General features: G+C 38.2%; 4 protein-coding genes across 7 annotated transcripts in view; 2 read left to right on the plus strand and 2 right to left on the minus strand.

Moving 5' to 3' along the window:
- Window positions 1–73: 73 nt before the first annotated feature.
- On the minus strand, window positions 74–1,920 carry LOC143346078 (uncharacterized). The gene is made up of 6 exons (XM_076773829.1): window positions 1,718–1,920; window positions 1,456–1,656; window positions 1,208–1,386; window positions 837–1,126; window positions 501–754; window positions 74–248 (listed from the first exon to the last, which is right to left on the minus strand). Exons 1-6 carry the CDS (start codon window positions 1,918–1,920, stop codon window positions 74–76), a joined length of 1,302 nt encoding a protein of 433 aa, XP_076629944.1.
- Window positions 1,921–6,156: 4,236 nt separating this feature from the next.
- On the plus strand, window positions 6,157–10,540 carry LOC143346080 (uncharacterized). The gene is made up of 4 exons (XM_076773834.1): window positions 6,157–6,595; window positions 6,975–7,133; window positions 9,806–9,909; window positions 10,235–10,540. The coding sequence occupies exons 1-4, from the start codon at window positions 6,157–6,159 to the stop codon at window positions 10,538–10,540; spliced, it is 1,008 nt and encodes a 335-aa protein (XP_076629949.1).
- A 1,877-nt stretch (window positions 10,541–12,417) lies between these two features.
- LOC143346081 (uncharacterized) lies at window positions 12,418–13,658 on the minus strand. Its single transcript, XM_076773835.1, has 2 exons — window positions 13,560–13,658; window positions 12,418–13,260 (listed from the first exon to the last, which is right to left on the minus strand). Exons 1-2 carry the CDS (start codon window positions 13,656–13,658, stop codon window positions 12,418–12,420), a joined length of 942 nt encoding a protein of 313 aa, XP_076629950.1.
- A 1,415-nt stretch (window positions 13,659–15,073) lies between these two features.
- Window positions 15,074–20,748, plus strand: part of Kuz (zinc-dependent metalloprotease kuz) — a 134,988-nt gene continuing 129,313 nt past the window's right edge. For all 4 annotated transcript variants that reach the window (XM_076774065.1, XM_076774066.1, XM_076774067.1 and 1 more), the window contains exon 1: window positions 15,074–15,941. In XM_076774065.1, the coding sequence (XP_076630180.1) occupies window positions 15,863–15,941 (79 nt within the window). In that variant the 5' untranslated portion in view covers window positions 15,074–15,862. The remainder of the gene's footprint in view (window positions 15,942–20,748) is intronic.

Raw genomic sequence — 20,748 nt, forward strand, 5'->3', positions numbered from 1 at the left:
ATACGTATTAAAAGTAATCTAAGGATGAAATTAGTCGTAATGTTGTACAATGTTTTAAATAATATTGATCGAATTATTTTCTGCGTCTTCGAGCCCTCTTGATCCTCTGTTTCTTGAGATCGCAGTTAGGATACAGGGACGCACAGTCGACTCCGCCTAAACCCAGAACGGATGCTTTCACAGAATCCATCATTGCCGACCATGGGGATCCTTTTAATACTCTGCCAGAGATCCAGCTCATTCCTAGACTGAAAAGGAAGGTTCCATGGTTATCGCACGTATATATAATCCAAAAATAATTTTCGTTATAGTAGGTTTAGAGTTTTTAAATATTCACGACTTCCAAGATCGAATTTACAAGACGTATGATCTTGCAAAATGTTTTGCAAATTTTTGAGACAGTTTAAATCCTATCGTTGCCTGCTAGGTATATCGATGAAGTTTGTTAGTTTCTTCTTATACCATCCTGTACCTAAGCAAGTTTAGAAATATTTTATTACCTCCAAACTGGTACCCAAATTTTACGCGCGTCCTTGTTTTCCGTAGATTGTCGATTGTTCTCGCAGAGGATTCTACGAAGACAATTTCCAGAGTCCATGTCAGCGACAAGAGCAGCTTCAATGGACCTTAGAACGCTGTAAGAGAGCTCGTTCAATTCCTCGTTGCTGTCGTACGAAAAGGGCAAGCCACCAATGTTCCTCTTGAAGCGTCTACTGGTGGTCACCAATGTGGTAGAGGTTGTATTCATACTATTCTTTATAAAAGAAACCAATGAAAAAGAAGATTAAAAATTACTATCGTATCCAATTTGAATGAAATTAGTCTGAATCTCGTACCGTAGCGTTCATTAATAAATGTATAATGAATAATCCAAAGGCTAGAAACGCTAAGGCTGTGAGAGCAATTTCGAAGAAGTCTCTTATCGAAAGTTCGTTCCCTTTCGATTTATGATAGTAAGGTTTGTGATATTCCTCTTCGTGGTCGTGATAGTACGGTGCCGTGTAATAGTGTTCCTCGTGTATGGCGGGGAATGATTCGGTGTGATGTAAGAAATGGTGGTCACCCCCGTGACCATAGTTCTGGCCGTAATAAAAATTGTGCCCCGAAGAGGAAGACAACATGTGATCTGTTCGATAGTTTTGTTTCGTTTAAATCGCGTACGAAGGAATTAATTATTTAATATTCAGATATCGATTGCTTTCTGTACCGTCTTCTTCGTTTGGTCCTTCGTAGAAACCAATTTTTCCGGACGGTAACGGAGCCTGCATCGCATAACCCGTAACTTCCCCATCGAATTCCTCGATATTTCCATCTCGATGCCCTTGCATTTTATCCATCTTCTTGTGGGGAATATAGTGGCGATACACGTCGTCTAACGTGGTCCTCCTAAATAGAAAAATTATGGTGGACCATCGATTATCGAAAATAGTACAGAGACTAAACTTAAATACTCACCGCTGCAACCACTTTTTATACTTCAAACTTCCCTCGTCCGCCAACATTTTGTCGTGGATGGTAACGTTGTCGTCGTCCATCGAATCTTTAAATTCATTTTTTTCCGGCGTACCGAGACGCCTCTTAACTCTGGGCGTGTTCATTAATTTAAAAATTTCCTCCGCCATGTAACCGTGGCACAAATACTCGTTCATCCTTTTCCTAAATTGAAAAATCACGAGACACGATGTTATCGAGAAACAACAGTTAACTTTAAACTCACCTGTGATAGTCCATATCATTCAACGCGTTGTCGATAGACCCGTCGGTCGCTTTATCGTCGGTGTTCGTCGATTTGCTTTTGGCTGTTTGTTGATCCGCGAACAGGAATGTTCCAGGCAGAAGATCCACCGAAAGTATGTCGTTCTCGTCGATGCAAAATTCATTGCCGTCGTCGAAGCATTGTTGGCCAGCAATTTTTGCCATCGACGCGATCGAAACCACCAACGCGACGAGTTGGACTCGTTCGAGGAAACACATTTGATCTTTTTACGGACAGAGTTTCGTCAGGTAGCACGAAGACTGAGTCAAAACGGAGACACGGTCCTGCAACGAGCCACACGACTGCTAGAAATAATTGCTTTAACTGTACACGTGTTTAAGCTGGCGTTAACGAAGCTTTGCGTTTAAAGTAACAGTTGAATTTCTGTAAAGTATAAAATACGAACGCGTACGCGCGATCCGAGTATCGATATTTACTAAACGGCTGAAACAAATAGCCCACATGCAAACAAACTGGGATTTCACTGAGCACATATTTGTACGCGTGACTAATCCAACACCAGTCGGTGACACTAGCAACCGATTTACAAGTAATCCGACACCTATGATTAAATACCTTTATTAAAAACCACTTACGATGCTCTTATGAATGTTTTAGAAGCGGAGGGTTTGCCGGGATGGATGGGATGGGTTGGCGAGATGAGGTAATGGGGGCTTTGTTCCCCTGGGAACTCGCTCACCTGTCTAATACCGCACGAGAGTGGCTATATCTGCGCCCATACCAATAGCGACCAGTTATACATGAAGCTTACCGAAAATTAATCGCTCAGTTTCGAAAGAATTCTCGCAATCTCTTTAACCTATTCGCCTCAGACTCCTGCAATATTAAACTTACTAATATTCTCTGTAATGTTTTTTCTCTTTTTCAAATATTTGCCCGTTCGTCGTGAAATATTATAGAAGCGGTCACACGGTGACAAAATTACCGAAATAACCTCCAAGATTTTTTACGACCCGCACACGTGTATACTAAAAAAAATGATATTTAACTTTTATTTGGAAAGAATTGTTGCTTTATTTTTCTTGAAAAAAAATTGAATTTTAATTTTGTTATTATCTAGAGTAAATGTCCTGTTTAAATTAGATTTTGTGCTAAAGATTTCATTATCAAAGTATTAAAAATTTAATCTGTATGAGAATTCAAGTAATGGAAATTAAAAATTTTATATTCTTCGATGTTCACAACGGTGTTAAGTATTCGTTATTAAAACGAGTCCAAATGTTACTTTATTCAGCCTATTTTTAATTATACCTGGTTGACAGTATTTCGGAAGTAATTAAAATAACGTGTAATTAAAAATAGTCGGAGTGACGTCGTGTTTGGATTCATTTTCACCAGGAAAGTGTCGTCGATCTATTAAAAATACTATCGCAAAAATATGATGAAAAATATAGAAATTGTTGCGCGCGGCGCCATTTTGAAATTTCATTCGTGGTATCTGAGCGCTAGGCTATGTTGTTTCAGAGTTCTACTCGTAACAAAATGGAACTTTCATTGTGCATTGAACACTTCTCAAACAAAAAGGTGAAATTTTATGAAAAAAGATATAATTAACCAGTTTAAACAAGATGAACGCGTGTTACAGATGCAGAATGCAGCGAGGGTGTGGCGTCGATGGATTCTCTTTGCCTGAAAACGTTCCACGGCAATTTGTGCACGCGTTAGTACACCCTTCTTTACGCAGGTGTTTGATTGATCGTTTCAATTATGTGGCGCAGCGTGCATCAAACGTAAAAGAAAAGTCCACATTGGGAAAACTACCGTTCGTCCGGGAACTTTACCAGGCGTTATAGCAATAAAGAAAGAAAATATGTCAAACCTAAGGGTATATTAATCTCTACTTCGCGAGCAATCGGAAACTCAATAAAAATAATCTCCGTAAAGATTTCTTTTTACATTTTTTTTTAAGTTAGTTCGAATCTTTTGTTACGGGGACATCTGATAATATTCATTTCAAGCTCTGTCGTGCGAATGCGAATTATTTACCGAGGTCTTTAAAAGTACGCGACAGTCTTTCCCTCAAACATATCGAAAGATGTTTTAAGGGCTCGTAATGGTTTCCTGGAAGTAGCATGGATTCTTGTCCGTGAAATACCATGTGCGTCGACCATGTCGTTACTTCCTCCTTTCACACCTAACGAAAAGGTGATGCATAGCATTTCGTTTTACGTACCCGAGGCTCAATATTTGTTCTCGTCACTTGCACGCTTAAATTTCTTAAGAACGCTCGTAAGCGACATACAAAGATTGCGATATGGTTCATTAGTATGTAGCCGTACTTTCATCGATCCTCCGGTAGGATTTTTATTCCAACTCGATCGCAATTACGCTTAAACTAACAAAAAGAAAAAATTACACAATTGTACAGAAATATGTTAAACTAACAACGTGGAAAGCACCGTATCATCCACTGGATAGTAACTTTACAAATTATCGAACAATTTAAATTATAATACTTTGCGCTTTATATACGTGGTTGAAGTAACTGGACACCGATTGATGATACCAGTCCGCTGTAGAAAGCACTCACAATCGCCATTGATCCTTTTAGCAGCATGGAGCAGAATGGATTTTTGGTCCGTGAAAACGAGCATTGAGATTGAGTTGATCTGTTTGGTAACTGACGATACTCACGGGAATGTCGGACACTTGCAGCCCCGTAAAAAGAAATAATATCGTCGAGACGACACGTTGAGAATCCCAGGTAACGTATTTTTATCTAAAATTAGAATCTATTCTAGCGTACATGCTTCTTTCTTATTGGAAGTTCGAAACAGCTATTGTAATTCAAACATGCAAAAAATGAACCATTTTTAATGTATTTTTCCAAAGAAGCTAGTGTTTCGAAAAACTGCTTACAGTCGTTTCGAGCGCAGGAATACATTTTAAAATAATTCATACTCGTTTCTAAAAGGAACCTCATCGGCTTGAGCACCTTTTGCCAGCATTAAAAATTGTTTATAAAATGTCCAAGAGCTGTGGCATGAGAACCACTGGACGGAGTTTAGTAAACGCGTGAAGAAGTATTTTGCGATACTTTTTCACGGCGTTCTCCGTATGGCAGAAGCGTTTATCCATTGCTTGAGTATATATATGTATATATGTGATAGAGAAGGAACCATTAGTTTGCTGACATAAAGCCCTGAAATAGGGGGTCGAAGAAGGCGTACTCTTCGGGAGAGCATGCGCTCCTCGGAGCCAATTGGAGCTCTGCTTTCTGATCCCTGATGAACTCTTTTTCGGCGGATGAAGTTTGCTACTGCGCACATCATGACATTAAGCGACTACGTTCTCAGAAATGTCCTTACTGCTACGAGAACGACAATAATAATTCGATAAAACGGAGCTACGCGACAATGACGCAATATAAAATAGCGCATCGACGATAGCATTCCGTCTGCACACGATTTTACACAATTTTTAAATAACGTTCACCAAGGTAAAGATCGAACCTATCGAACAATTTTTACAACTTACAATTAAATTTCGTTAAAATATTTTCAACGTTCAGATCTGAATTATTACTAGAGTCCTCTTCAGAAGTAATATAAATAATGTAAATGATACATGAGAGAAGAATTATAAAAATTACAAGTAGTTTGTCAAATAACATAAGAATCATCGTTTCGAAGTAAAATTGGCAACATCGACCATAATGTACCCTGGATGGAAGTTTGTTTAGGAACACGGTCGTCTTGCTGCGTTTCCGGTGACGCGAAAAGCCCGAATGACGGGAATAAAACGTGGTTTTAGTCGTTCAAACGTTATACGACGCAAAGGAAGCCCACCTGAAAATGTTTAAGGCGAGAGTAGGCACTCTATCGATTTATCGCGCGTATGATAGTAAAGTAACGTTAAACCAGTGTGAATAAGCTTTTGACCCCTACTCCGATCAGGTAACAGAAACGAGTGGGGATCCTTGGCCCGAGATGTTCTTCCAGCATCGTAGGATGACCTTCCCTCAGGAACTGTTGGTGGGGATGTTGGGAGGTCCTTCTGGACCACGGACACGTGCCACCTGTCATACATTTGAACGTACTTGGTTTCGGAAGGCTGAGAGGGTGATTAGTCGGAGATTAGGTTCGAAATGCCAGCAGAGATTGTCGAGAGAGTTCCAAAGATCGTTTGAACGTTACACGTGCTTCGATATTCGACAAAAGATGCAACAAAATCGCAGTTGCTCGGGGAAGTGACGAAAAATGGACGGTATCGGTGCGTTTAATTGAAATCGTTGTTTTGAACGAGAGACAATCTCACAGAAATTAGAAGTGCGCGATGTAGAATAAACGTTGGACAGTGATTGTAAAGTGAGCGTTAATTACGAGTTGAAAGTGCATCCGTAAAGCTTGAATTTTGGAAAGTTCGAGCAACGAGATCCAATGACATTGTCAGCGATGGAGCTGTATCAAAATCATAAGATCAGCGACGAGATTTACGATCTTCGAACGCCCGTGCAACAGGATATTAACGAAATTCGCGTCGTCGATGACGCTTACGATCGAACGAGAGAGGATCGTGAACGGTTCTCGAAGTTTTCGGGCAGCCACCAGGACACGATGGAATACACGTCCGAATCCAGTAGCGAAAGTTGCAGAGAAATTCACAGGAAGCAAACCGAACGGAAGAATTCATCGCCGATCGCTATATCCAGTGCATTCACGATTGATAATATTCTCGGAAGACACGAGGAACGTGACACGGAAGTGTCCTCCAGTTTAAATAATTATGAAGATAGGGACGACGAGCAGGACGATAGGGACGAGAAGATGGATGAAAGTCGGTTTATCAAGCCCACAGCTATACCAGCCACGCATTCGGGTACAATTTATGATACAAAGAAATACCTTTCAATATTATTCAATTGCAAACGTTATATTTAACCGATAAGCTTCCAGACACTATAGTGGTCTTTCATAAGTACTTCTATGAAAATGATCAGTATCTCTATTCTGATTTAGTGAAGATTTTGATGTATAAAGTGTCGTATAAGAATTTTATTTCAACTAAATAAGTTTCCAGTTTCCCATATATCTACATATTCCCAATATTTTCTAAATAATAGCTACTTTTTTCAGTCGAAATACTACAGTATAACACAGAATTAGATTCGCCAGTTTCGTACATGAAATCAAGACGTAATGATTACGTCTTCTTAACGTAATATCTGTAAAAGACCATTAGTTTTATTATTTTACAGACATGGGTGTCGGATTATACGCACCAGCAGGATTATCGTACTCTGAAGTTACATTTTCAGACCCGTCCGGATACTCGGCGACATCTTTTGCTTCAGCATCCCTTTTATACAACAGTTGGTTTGCTCAAACGAAACCTGGTCAATTATTCGGATTGCAAGGTGAGTTCACTGATATTAACCTTTCGCTAAAAGTGTGTGCCTTTTCTTATTTTGTCGATAGAAACATTAATTGAAACAGAAATACAAGAGAAAACTTGACGTACGATTTATTTTTCGATCAACGTAGAAATATGTAATTAAATTGGGAAGTAAATAGCGTATACATCGTGTTGTTGAGCTGTGGCGACGAACGTTTGTAATGTTCGCGTACTGCTGGGTAAGCAATTAACGTCGAATAGAAGATTTTTTAGCGGTACGGCTTACCTGTTTGCATTTTATCGAATATCGATGTCGGAACTTCTCGCGTACGCCTTGAAATATCATCGTAGTCGGGTATTTTCGTTTCGCCACGACAAAAGACTCTAATTATCCGCTCGCAATAACTTATCGTCGTAATTCCATTTTCGCGAACAATGCCGGGAAGAGCGAAATCGGCGTGTTCTTTCTTGGCTCCAGGGAATATTGGACATTACTCGAGGCGTCTGTGGTAACAGCTTTTCGACACGCGATCGTCACATTAACAGCTTGGGGTGTTGAATCCCCCCGATTTTGGTGCGTTACCAACCGAGTATATAAAATAATTAGTTATTCGGATGTCAAACGGTTTTAATCCCATACAACCGATAATTCAACCGCTTTTAACGCTGTTCGTATCCACCATATCTTTTTAATAGCAATGCCTCAGCTTGCACAGGTTATAATTAGTATTATAAAAAAGAATAACACGATTAGTGACAATTATTTATTAAATACTTCGTAATTCAGTCATTTTGAAATACAGTTAAATGTGTTTTAACTGTGTAATCGGGGCTGACGTTCGATCGAAACGTCACTGAAATTATGTTAATTGTAATACTCGTTTGTTCTAAACGATTAACTGAATATTAATGTTTTATTTTTGGTCGTGTGACTTGTAACGACATTCAAATTAAATAAATGTCATTATAGTTTCGACGATGAATTACGAATTTGTAGGAACGACGACAGTGGAGCTGTGAATAATTTTCGTCGGAGATTTTAATCCGCCATTGTTGTTTCGTTTCTTTCGCTACTATCCGCCATGCTGTTAGAAGCCCATTTATCAGCGACGTTACTCTAACCACCTTCCGGAGATGTGTTAAATGTCTCCGTACACTCGTAAATCTTGGCTCCGCCGGTTTTCGTTCTTCGTCACCGTGGTTCTTTTTTGGCCAGTAGTCTTTCTCGTTTTCTGGGAAACATAATCAATTCGCACAACGAATTTGTACCCGTCGATTCGTATGAACGTCGAGGAATCGATCAGTGCACGTAGCTGTACTAAATTTAAATAGTATAATTGTAGAGGCTTAATAAAAATCTAATTTTATTTTTAAATAAAATTGAAACATTTAATTCCGCTAAATTAGTTATTGCGCCGTAATCGAGTAACGTATTTCGTGCTATCAATAGTCGACACGAAATAGAAATTAATTATTTTTCTATCGTTTCTTCTTTGGTTGTTCTTCCATTATAAAAATGTTCCTTCGTATTTGGGCAAGTATCTATTTTTAATTAGTGTAATAAAAATTGTAAATAACACTCCATACGGGGAAAGTAGGTACGCTTGTATATTTAACATAGAAGAAATATTTGCAGGAATAATGTGACGAAGGAATTTATAGCAAAGAATTTTACGCCGGAAAGCGTTTCCGTTCGTCGCAGTCCTAATTGTACTCGAAAGTTCTACGAAAAAACGCAAAAGGTCTTATGCAAACAGGCGACATCTATTTGTTGGCTTAGAGCATAAGGGCCGGGTAGCTAACTGAACATTAAACAAAGGGAGAAATTCCTATTTTGACGTGGAATCGTCACAATTTTCAGTTTCACGATAGACAGGAATAACCAGCCTGTGAAATGTTGCTAAAAGAATTAGAAAAATATCATATAAAAGAGTGAACAGGAATTTTGCATCAAGTTTTACATGTTTGCATTTGTTTCTGAGTCTCTTCAACTTTCTTATCCTTCCACGGTATTTATAAACTTTTTTTCATTTAAAAAAAAGAATTGTAAATTATTCTATTTAAGAACTGTAAATGAGATATGTATTTGAATTACAAAAATTGTTCGTTCGCGTTAGATTAATATTAAAAAATTCTTTTAATAACAAATGTGCAATAGTTTCTGGATATTTCTTTATCTAATTTTTTATACGTGCCAGACCGCCGTGTCATATTATCTAAATGTGACTAACAACGGTATAATACCTCATATAACTCCTTGAACGGAAATGTGTGGAACTTCTTTGCACCATAATGATAATCGCAGCCAAACGTTCCTCGGTATAAACTGTTTGTCCAGCTCTTTGCCACATTCTGCCTCGTATTGACTGTAAGATGTCACACGTTCCTCAAACAATCCCGCATGTTTTAGACACGCTTGGTAACTCTAGACGCGGTCCAATGAGTAGACCGCACCAGAGAAAGTGGTAATTGAGTACAAGCTGACGAAGTTAGCCGAACAATTAAGACGCATGATTATAATGTTAAATTTTTATTATCGCGGTCGTAAATCTTCGAGAAGGTCTGTCGCGGTAGGAACTGTCATCCCGTCAAACTTGCCGTGCAATTAATATTTTATTTCCCTGAAATTTGTCAGTTTATCGTCAGATCCTTTTCCCCCCGTAATTCATTTCTGTAAAGCATTAATTTGCGCAGCTCCAAAACCGAGTGGAAGGCGGTCCAGAAAACCGGGGATCGATCGGAAACCGCGCCAAGCTTATAGCGCTAAACAATTGGAAAGGCTCGAGGCGGAATTCAAGGTACGTTCGATAAACGAGTCGAAAAATTATTTATTTATCGTTTTCAGAGCAAACATCTTCTTATCAGGTTGTTGTAAATAAAAGTTCATTAATCATTTTAGTATAAAGTAGTGGTTCGTAATATTAATACAGCTTTTGGCTTGCAACAGTTCGATTGGCAGATACGAAACGTCAAAATGAGACAGGTGGAGACTGCCTGAAGAGACCACCAAAAAGAAAAAAATAAATAATTAAGCAGAAGTGTTGTCATTGAGAATTTAAAGGTCTAAGAATTTATATTGTCAGTATCATAAACATTTGTTGCACTCGTGAATTCTCGCTTCAGATCGACAAATACTTGAGCGTGAGCAAACGAATGGAGCTGTCGAAGTCCCTGAATTTGACGGAAGTGCAGATCAAAACGTGGTTCCAAAATCGTCGCACCAAGTGGAAGAAGCAGCTGACGTCCAGGTTGAAAATCGCTCAGAGGCAAGGGCTGTTTCCACCCACGTATTTTCCACCGACGCAGTACCCTCTGTTGCCATACTACACCACACCCCTCGTGTTTGGTAATCCTGCGTCAGATGACGCTAACGTGAACGCGGCGACGATACCGTCGCGGTCTATGGTATCCTCTCCGGATACCGCCTGAACTCATATCGATTCGCACTACTCAACCGACCGTTGAATCGTAATCACTATATTACGAATCTATGATTTTCTAACGAACCCATAATCATGTACGTTTACTTAAATGATTCTCATTAGACGAATAATCGTGTAAAACGTTGAATGTTAATTCGCCGGAAATGTACGGGATGTATTGTAACGAGACGAGAGCAACGTGTACATAAATTGCGACGATGACAAATACAGATTTGTGCAATGAATATTTATTGTTTTGGTAAATAGGTCCCAAGAGAAAGTTAAGTCTAAAAAACAAGATAAAAACCGTGAATCGAACGGCTCTTTAGAAATTTAAATATTGAAACTAGTATCTCCGAATCAATTGAAGGACAAGAGTGCTCGTACATATTGTAATTGGTATGCGTCAATGTTTTTATCTGAATATTAAACAGTTCGATATAAATTGTGTATTATACGATCGAACGATTAAGTATCAATCATTGACGTACCGATACTTACTTGGTACTATTCGACATCGGTTCCATCGTTAAGGCAACTATACCTAGAGGTGTCGATTAGTATTCGTTTCAAAAGTATCGGTGTCAAACATTGATACCGACTATCTTAGGTTTTGATACCTTTCACTGATACTTCCCACTTTGTGTTTTAGTATCGAATTGCTCGAGCATCATCGATACGTATCGTATCAGTCCGATCATGGTCCCTTAACCGCCAGGAAACGAACTTCCTCCACACACGCGCGCGAACCGAGGATGTAGAGGTCGATAGTACAGTCCGAAAAGTGGTGAATCCATACGCGCAAAAAAAAAAAAAAATAAATTGAAAATTTGAAGTGACATATTTTCGTGCGAAGCTTCATTTCGGAATAAACGGATATGGAAAATTCGACGAGTACACGTGCATCGTTTCCAATTCAGACCTTCAGTCTTTGTCATTCTGTCGATACGCTTACGTATAGTAATCGATCAGTATTTCAAATCGTTGACATCCTGATAGAAGAGTCATCTAAAGAGCCGAGCAAACACTTGTGGAACATGGGTTACAAACGCTTCGACGTCACGACAGTCGCTTTCGACAAATCACCTACGAGAAATGTGACGTAACGTATTTTGCAAAATTTATAAGATAACGATCATCGTAGTATTTAAAAAAAAAATGTTTTTTCAAATATTATATAATATTACGTTCTCGATTTAATCTTTTTGAGTGGATTCACTCTTTATTTGGGTTACACCATCAGTTCAGAAACACCCTATATAACAGTGCGAAATGGCACACAAGCAATATTAATTACTGTTAATTACTGTGAAACGATGTTAATTGGTGACTTAATTATTACATTCCATTAATTTTCCGAGAGTTGAATCATACGAGACAGTAACAATCGATATCAGGATTTAATGGATAAGCTTCTAATGTCAATCACGTTAAAACTTATTGATCCCGACGGTAATGATCTATGCTCATCAGACTTCAGAGTAAAACGAACGCATACCTTGCATTCGAGGTAAATTGGCGAAATGGATAAAAAATATCTTGTTAATGCAGTTTTCGGTGAGAAGTAACTTTGAAAATCTACATTTATTGTATACATATACAATGTATTTTATTATTTTTTAATTCTGTGGCACAAATAAAAAGGCCCTGCCGTAACTCGTTCTCCTAAGGTATTAAAAAACAGGAAGTATAGTTGTACTATCCGATAAATACGTTCCAAGTTTTATAATACTGAGTAGAAACAATCGACCACTTACGAGAATCTAAAGTGTTCATCAAAGTGTCGTATATGTATTTTCTTTGTAACATCGGAACAAAGATGGTCAGTCACTTCGCAATTTCCTCTCGAATAATCACAGAACTTTGACCGACTATTATAAATAATTACTTATCTTCCCTTACGCAGTAAGTTCCGCGCCTCGCTCTACACTGTGGCACATTATTGCGTCTCGACGATTTGTCTGTTTCGCAAGCAACGGTTCGTACTTTTGGTCGCTTCGCTTTTGGGGCTTTCAGATTCGAAAAAATATTTAACTTCTTAAGTTTGAATTTTCCTTTTGTTCTCTTGGGCTTCTTTCTTTCCGGATACAGCGTACTCATGTCGCGCATTTTCACTTTAACGGACGATTGCACCGTTCTGACACGTGCCCCTGGACCGCCACTTTTAACGGACGTAGATTTTTCCACGAAATGAGTAGAAGCCTGAATCGATATGTTAGATTTGCCCACATTGTTAGAAATCGCCGCTGCAATCGCCATCGTATTTTTGGCGCATAGATAGCAACAACTTTTTGTGAAATCGACAAAATCTTTTTCCAAACCGTGATCTGTAATGACATGTTCATCGTCGAACGAGCGTGGGTCAACAACAGACGAATCATCGAATTTAGCAGTTTTTTTAGCTCTCCTACGTCTTTTTTCCTTAATTTCTTCCGAATCCGAGTATCCAGCTGTCGTGGTACTGCTTTGCGTAGCCGAAGCGTATATTCTTCGTTTTTTACTTCTGCATTTTTCTCGTTTTTCTTTCAGGCGTTTCCATAAAGTTTTCTTTTTTTTTCGGGCTCTCTTTGATTTCTGTTTTCTGCAACATTTAGTGCACCATCGAAAACATCTTTTTAGAACGTTATCATATCTCTGTAGCATCGAAGAAGACGAAGTAGAATCCGTGACTAATTTTCGCTTTTTTCTTTCTTGTCCTTTTACAACAGTTGACTGCACTGTCATAAACTGCAATTAGTATTTGATTGAAATTGAAAGACCACAATTATCTCCGATTCATTAACCCTAGAAAGACTAGAGGGGGAAGGTTTGTCGAGCCCACCAGTCACCGAATCTTAAAAGTATGAAGCTTGATTTTTAAAGATAGTGATGGATAACGTAAGTGTGCTCGTTAAATACCATAGTCCATAACAATCAGTCATTAACATGACGGTTTTAGGCACATTATCAGTCTTCTTAGGGTTAAACTTACTTAAATTGTGTGGAGACGAGTCTCGGTCAATCATTTGTGTCTGTTTGAAATTAACGTTGTCTTCGTTCTTTCGTAATATAGTTCTTGCATTTTGTTCTATATTTGTAGAGTGATTCGTTAACATTGTCTCTACCGAATTGTGCGGAGCATGCATTTTGACATATGTATGTAATTGATCCCATTAGATAGATTTCATTCTTTAAGAATGGTATTACCAATAAAGAATTAAGTTACATAGATTTTAATCTGCATCTAATAATAATAAAACGACGGTAAGTTTTGTTATATAGAGGTATGCCCGTGTTCCTTACTTTGTTCAGTTAACAAGAGGTTAATTTTGCCATTATAAATTTTATAATATAGTTGTAGGTGAATTTAAAGAACCAAAATGTGGAACTGTAAATTATTTGTTTCTGTTTTCCATTCATTTAGTTTATTTGTAACTGTTAATAATATTTTTACGATAATTAATTCCGTAATATAAAAATTTAATCCATGGTTAAATTTGAAAACTCCCGGGTTCCGTGCGCCCAAAGGGACAATCACCTATGTAACCAGAAATTCCCTATGAGACTCTTAGGTGTATCTTTTTAAGCGATTTTTCTCAATTTAATATTTCTTTTAAAACACTAGCAAAATAGAAATTAAACAATTTATCGCGCAACATTCTTGTTAAATAATATATTTTATCTTCGATTTATTAATGTACAAATATTGCATTTTGAGCATTTGCAAACAACCTTTAGCGATAAATTTCGACTTACAATTTATCAAAATAAAATCAGAAAATCGGATTATAGTAATGTATAACAAATACGATAAAATTATCGGAACTATAATTTTCTATATTATATTTTATAAATGCTTTATACTGAATTATTTTATACAGAGTTTATATCGTTCCAGGACATTGTAACATAATAGCAAACATATACCATAGAACGTTTACATTAATATCAAATGCATATACAAAGTTTATATCTAATGAAGATGTATATTTTATGATTTTTAAGATCGACTTGCTGTGCCGATGATTGAACCATTGTGATGTCACTAAATGACGTCACATTATTTCGTTACAGGATAGCCAGGGTCGCCTCTAGCCATAAGTTGAGCAGGCACCGGTTTTGGGTGCCAAAGTTGGCGTTAAATCGGTTATCTTTATTTTTAGTACAAAAACAAGAAAAAGTGAAAGTCTTAATACGGGACAGAGTTGGATACATAATTTGATCAATGACTAATAATTATAGTTCATGTGCAATCAAGCCAGTAATTATGATTACACAACATAAATTCTAATAAAAAGTAATGTAATATTTTATTGAACGGTTACAAGTTATGAGTTCGCGATCGTAGATTACAAAAGTATTTTATTTAATTACAGAAGTATTTGCAAAGTAATCAAGCAATCAATTCGAGGATCAGCTGAAATTAATGTTGTCTAGGGCGTCGCGTGGCTTTGAACCGATCCTGGGGGCAGCAATGGCTACGTAGCCAAGCGGTAAGTATCGGCATCTGACGGCACGTTCGCGAACGAGGGAATAGCAAACCGTGAACATGGCAGGAAAGTCGAAGCTCCTGCGGTGGCAGAACTGCCAGTAGCGATGGTGGCGACTGGCCGACGTCGTGTGTGTGTTTTGTTACTGCTGCGATGCGTCTGCTAAATCTTGAGTCGTCTCGTAAAAGAGTGTGAGGAAGGAAGCGGTCAGCTGGGCACGACGCTCGTAAGACAACGCGACAAACAAGGAACGGAGCAATACGGAACGGAGACAGATCGGAGGAGCGAAGGAGACGTGTAGCGTGCAGCAGAAAAAAAGGTTACGAGGGGCGGATCGTCGATGGTAAGGACCGTCCGCGTAAAAGTGTAATATTCCTGGGAAACGATGGCGTAAGCTAGTCAACCCCGAGTCGAGACGTGCCGTGTACCGTGTCGTGGATCGCGTGCCGTAGTTCGTTGGTCGCTTTTTCTCCGGTTTTTGTGCTTCGCATATGATTCGGCTGCTACGAAAAGTCGCGCGCGCGAACAACGGAGCGCGTTTACAAGGTAACGTCAGTGAAATCGGAATCGAGTGTGTGCTATGCTATCTAGGTGGTACGCAGGCTGAGTGGTGAATATATTCGTAATATCGGTTCGTCTTCGATCACCGCGCGTCATCGCGAGGCTCTCGTATATACGGGCCAGCGTTATCGCTTCTCGTCGCATCGGGTTTCTCGTGTCCTGTTGCGACTGTTAGCGACTACCGTTCGAAACCGCTACTTCCTCGCGTCGTCCGGTTGTTGTTTTGTTTATTGTTGTTCGCACGTACGCGCGAGGTGGTGCCAATACCCGGACAGCGGCTTCCAACTGTGAGAAAGAATATGGTTACGATGATCAGTGACACGTACGGATACGTTCCCTTTCTGCTGTTGCTGTTGCTGGTGCCTTATATCGAGAGCGGTAAGTTTTTCCACATATTTTATCGTTTCCGCGCTCCCCGTGCCTGCATTCGTACGCTTTGCTCCGCTAGAATCGGTTCATTGATACGTCAGTGTTTGGCGTGAGAGTACCGGGTGCCTGTACCGTTCAGCATCTGGCCCGTGAAATGTGCTGTTGGCCGATGTGTCATATGCATACGCGCGTATCTGTATACGCGCCTCTGTGCGTGTGTATCCATCTCTGCGTCTCATGAATCATCCTTTCACGACCAGCGTGTCTCGCGCGTTTCTCTGTGGTGCCTCTGAAACGAAACGCAAGTGCACAGTTTCCGTTTCAAAAATCTTTGTTTTTCTTTAGTCTTCGTTAAAACGAAACGGTTGTTCGCTCATGGTGCTCGGTTCCCTCCTACCATAATACAGGACAGACCTAACGTCTCGTCCTTCACGAGTGTTGGTGTCGTTAGCGAGGTTATCTAGAATTTCGTTTATCTTGGTACGGCCGGTTCGACGTACCCGATGCGGTGACCGTACAACGTATTTTGTGAGTTTTTCGATCTTTTCTGGGAAATTTCCAATTTATACGATGCAAGATCATCTTTTTGGTCTAGCTTTTGTATCGAAACGAATTAACGTAGTCTTGTTTGCATGCACAAAGAGAATACGGCGGGAAATGCGTATTATTTAGAAGGAAAGTGTTTTCGTACAAATATTTTTAACGTCAGTCACCACCAGTGTCACCGAATGATTTTTTGTGCGGAGCTTTGCATTGTTATCTTGCTGCAAATAATTATTTTCTCTTCTTTACGATAGCATTAACTAATAATAAATTCGCGACTCTTCCTGCAGCTATACGATCTCATAAATATACAGACTTTTAACCGTGTTTCGAGGCTGACTTTTCATTTTTTAAGCAAAGTTCCTGAAGTTTGCTTCCTCCGCGCTAAAGCGTGGTCATTTAAATTAAATAGCGTAACTTGCTTTATTCTAAAAATGGATCTACTTCCAGAATTAAAGTTCCTTATCTACGCACTGTTTGGCAAAGTTTAATCCTCTTTTGCGAATCGCTTTACTAATAAAAGGTTTCTCCGAGCATGCAAATGACGAAAGTTTTCCTTTGTTTATATTATATGACGTGTTTCGCACTTGCTTGTTTATCCAAACTATTTACAACAGAGGTTGTTAGTTTTTAATCACCGATTACGGTTAATTAGTTTAGAAATTTCTAGAATTTCTAGAATTTCATTTGTATTTACGCAAAATTTTGGTGCAACGGGAAAGGCCGAATACAAAATTTATTCTCTATTTAAGACTCGATAATCGAAAAAATTTTTTCGTTACAACACTGTGGTATGAAGTGCTAAAATACATGCAAATTCACAGGTAAATGTAAATAAATCACTGAAAATCAACTCGGTTGTTTTTACATTGAGATGGGGGAACGGCGATCGATGTAAATATTTGTCGCGAATATTTGCGGCAATTTTTAGTCATTTTTTCATCAAAACCGACTTTATTTGTTTTCATAAACGTTTCTTGAATCGTGCAGCGCGCTGGTCGTAATGAATATATATGGTTCCATTAAAAAAAAAATAAAGGCGAGATCGAAACCTTTTTGAGTAATAATCCGACCCAAAATTCTAGTTTGATACTAACTTTTTTCTCCTCGTCAAATAGCTGTGTTATGTATCTTAATTGATTTGAGAAATACAGTGTACGTATCTTAAATAGTATGTAAATTTGATATTCTCGCGGGTTTTATTCGCAACAGTGTTTCCATTTGTTGCGGGGGTGCACTTAAGGACGACGCAATATCAGCTGGTCGTTCAAGGCCACCTTCCCGACTACGAATTACACCAGTTACACTTTTAAGACGAGATTACCGACATTCCGAGGTTGGTTGCCTTCATTTCAGCTATAGTCAGAGCCTTGGATTCTACCGAACTCGATTGTTGCTAATCGAATTTCGCAATTTCAGATTATACCTTGAGTCATTCAATTATCTTATCTTCTTGTACTCAATTACTATATTTAATTTAATTAATTTTACCGGTAAAAATTTGAGACTATTTTTTGAAATTCACGAAAAATGTTCTTGCAAACAATCGAACACGGACCATGTAATTCTTAAAATATTATCAACAAAAAGTCGCATTGAATCAATTGTTGCTCGGTATTAATGTAATCGTTAAATGTTTGAAATACCTCGCTACAAGTGTTCGTGACGTTAAGAATTAGGTAGCAACGGGAAGGAATGTTTCCGTCCCAGGAAGTTCTCCTATCAGTCAAGTAGATTCTTTTGTTCGCTTTAGTATAGTGAAATAAAGGTCAATGCTGTCTCTGTATCATTATCTTTAAAAGAGTCCTTCTGTATAATAATGTTCTGGAGCACTGTTCTTCAAACTCTATCGTTTCGCGTATTTTTCTTAATAGCGAACAATCTTTGTTAGTAAAATTAAATTATTACTTTTGTTTTTAAATTTTAAAACAGTTAAAAAATATACATTTATATTCCGAACATATTAAATCCATGCGAATGGTCCCCTTGGAGTTTATTAAACACCAGATCATAACAAACTTCTTTTTTAACGTGAAGCTATCTTAACGCACGCGAGAAATCCAATAACATTTGAAATCTTTAGCACAAACAGAACGATAACAAACAATTTTCATCTTTTTCCGTCAAATAAAAACAACGATTGATCCATTTATGGAATGAATACCAAATATTTTCGTTTCAGTTTTTAGTCGTTCCGAATTTTCAAATGTTTTAGTTTCCGGGGTTTTCCCCCGTTATTTTTATTTTTGACGGACGAGTTTAAAATGATAAATTACTACGGGAATTTTTATTTCGTTCCATTTAAAATTTTTTTCCATTTTTATTAAAGAACTCTGGAACCCACACCAATCTGTTTCCAGATCCCTAGAGGTTCAATAATTCACAGTTTGAGAAACAATGCTTCGAAGCAGTCATGCTTAATATATTTTCCCACGGGAAAAGAATTGTCGATCTACGTTCAATTTTAACATAAAATACAGTAAACAAACAAATTTAAAAAGACGATTATAAAAATTGAATTTCCTGTGCGAAACGTTGTTATCATTAATGACACGTGTCGTATATTCGATCGTGAATTCGAATGAATTTCATGAGTCACATGATCGGTGGAAGCAGAGATAATAATTCGAAAAGTATACAATAGATTTCGACGACTGCGTTTCTCCTAAATGTTATCTGGTGAATCATAAACGAGTTTAAGAAACTTTATCGTCGAATTGGCATTTCGCAGCAGGTTTTCGTTCGTGTGTTGTCGAGCAGTAGTTGATGCAAAATTTATGTGTTTGATCGAGGAAGAGAGTTCCTCTTCTCCGTAGTGTAAATCGTAAAATTACCCTCGCCGGAAGTCCCAATTAGGGACCCGTGGTCGATGTTGCTATGTAGGTGATAGTTACTTGCAAGTACACCACCATCTATCTGAAACCAAGAGCAAACGATAAATGAGAGAAAACGTAGAAATTGTTCTTAGACTTTCTCGCGTTTAAGAAATTCGGATTTCGAGGTTTCTTCGATCTTGTAGCGTCGCGTCTAAATTATTTAATAATAGAAACGGAGTATGGAATTTTATCTTCGTGGTAAAATTTTGCAGAAGTACATTGGATTACGTTATCTGTAATTGCATTGGCTAAGTGCATAAGTTCCGGAACACTCTTGTATATTCAATGGATTTGCAACATGTTACGACATCGACAAGTATTACTAACGTGGCCGTGGTTTGCTTATCAATGCCGTTAAACAAATTTGTCAGAAGTTCTTTGGAAAAGATTCTTGGAATATTGTCGTTTGATTTTCAAAAGAACGTTTCGAGTAAATTTAACACGCGATATGGAGTGTAAATAGTTTATTTCAGAAAATTTGTGGTTACAGCGGGTTGGTAACCAGAAGATTGATTCAATATTCGTACTGTGGTTGTTCGTAAACCAAGTTTACAACGTATATTGAGTAGTGAATTTAGTTTGTCGCCTTCAATTTCGGATTTCTGATGCAATTAACCCAGTAATAGACTGTGGTTGTTTTACTTGCAGTGATAATTTTCGTCTGTTATCACTCTGACATAGCAACGGAGTGCAACAACTATAATGAATTTAGAAATTAGAGTCGGGATATTATTACAAGCACAGTCCATTGGAGAAATTACGTTAAATCCAATGATTTTGTGATATTATTTCTCAAATTATATTACGGTTTATTCAACGTTGCTGTGCTGGACAAACGAGAAATAATAATGTTAGAACATGTATGAAATGCATGGCAATGTTAGCATCAAAGGTGATTTAAAAAATATCGACCGAGATATTTTAGTCACTATGAGCCTGAAGACGGGACGGGACTGGATCCGTCGAACAAAGCTTAATTGCAGCAATGGGAAAATTAGCTGAACAATCAAATTAAATTTCATTTCACGGTTCACCGTCGCCCGGAAAAGATAGGAAAGAGTAGCAAATGTCGCCAACTTTATTACGCAACAGAGAGTACTGTTTTATAAGGATTGCTCGAGGTCGCGCTGCGAAAGAAACCATGTAGAAATTGTAAGACTTCCATTGAGAAATAATAGACCATCCATCGCTTTCAGTGGACATTGTACCGTTAGATTTCCATCTTTTACGAGGTTCGTGGAATTGCTTAAAAGAAAAATTAACGAGAATATGAAATTAATACGAGCTGTAGACATAGCGATTTAACGTACAATGCATACTCGAGAGTCGAGGAAAACGTCGCTGGATGGAATTTAGATTTAGTGCTCTGAATTTTTGCAAATGGTTATTTCACTGCT

Source organism: Colletes latitarsis, chromosome 10, assembly GCF_051014445.1.
Source record: "Colletes latitarsis isolate SP2378_abdomen chromosome 10, iyColLati1, whole genome shotgun sequence".
Taxonomy (NCBI): Eukaryota; Metazoa; Arthropoda; class Insecta; order Hymenoptera; family Colletidae; genus Colletes; species Colletes latitarsis.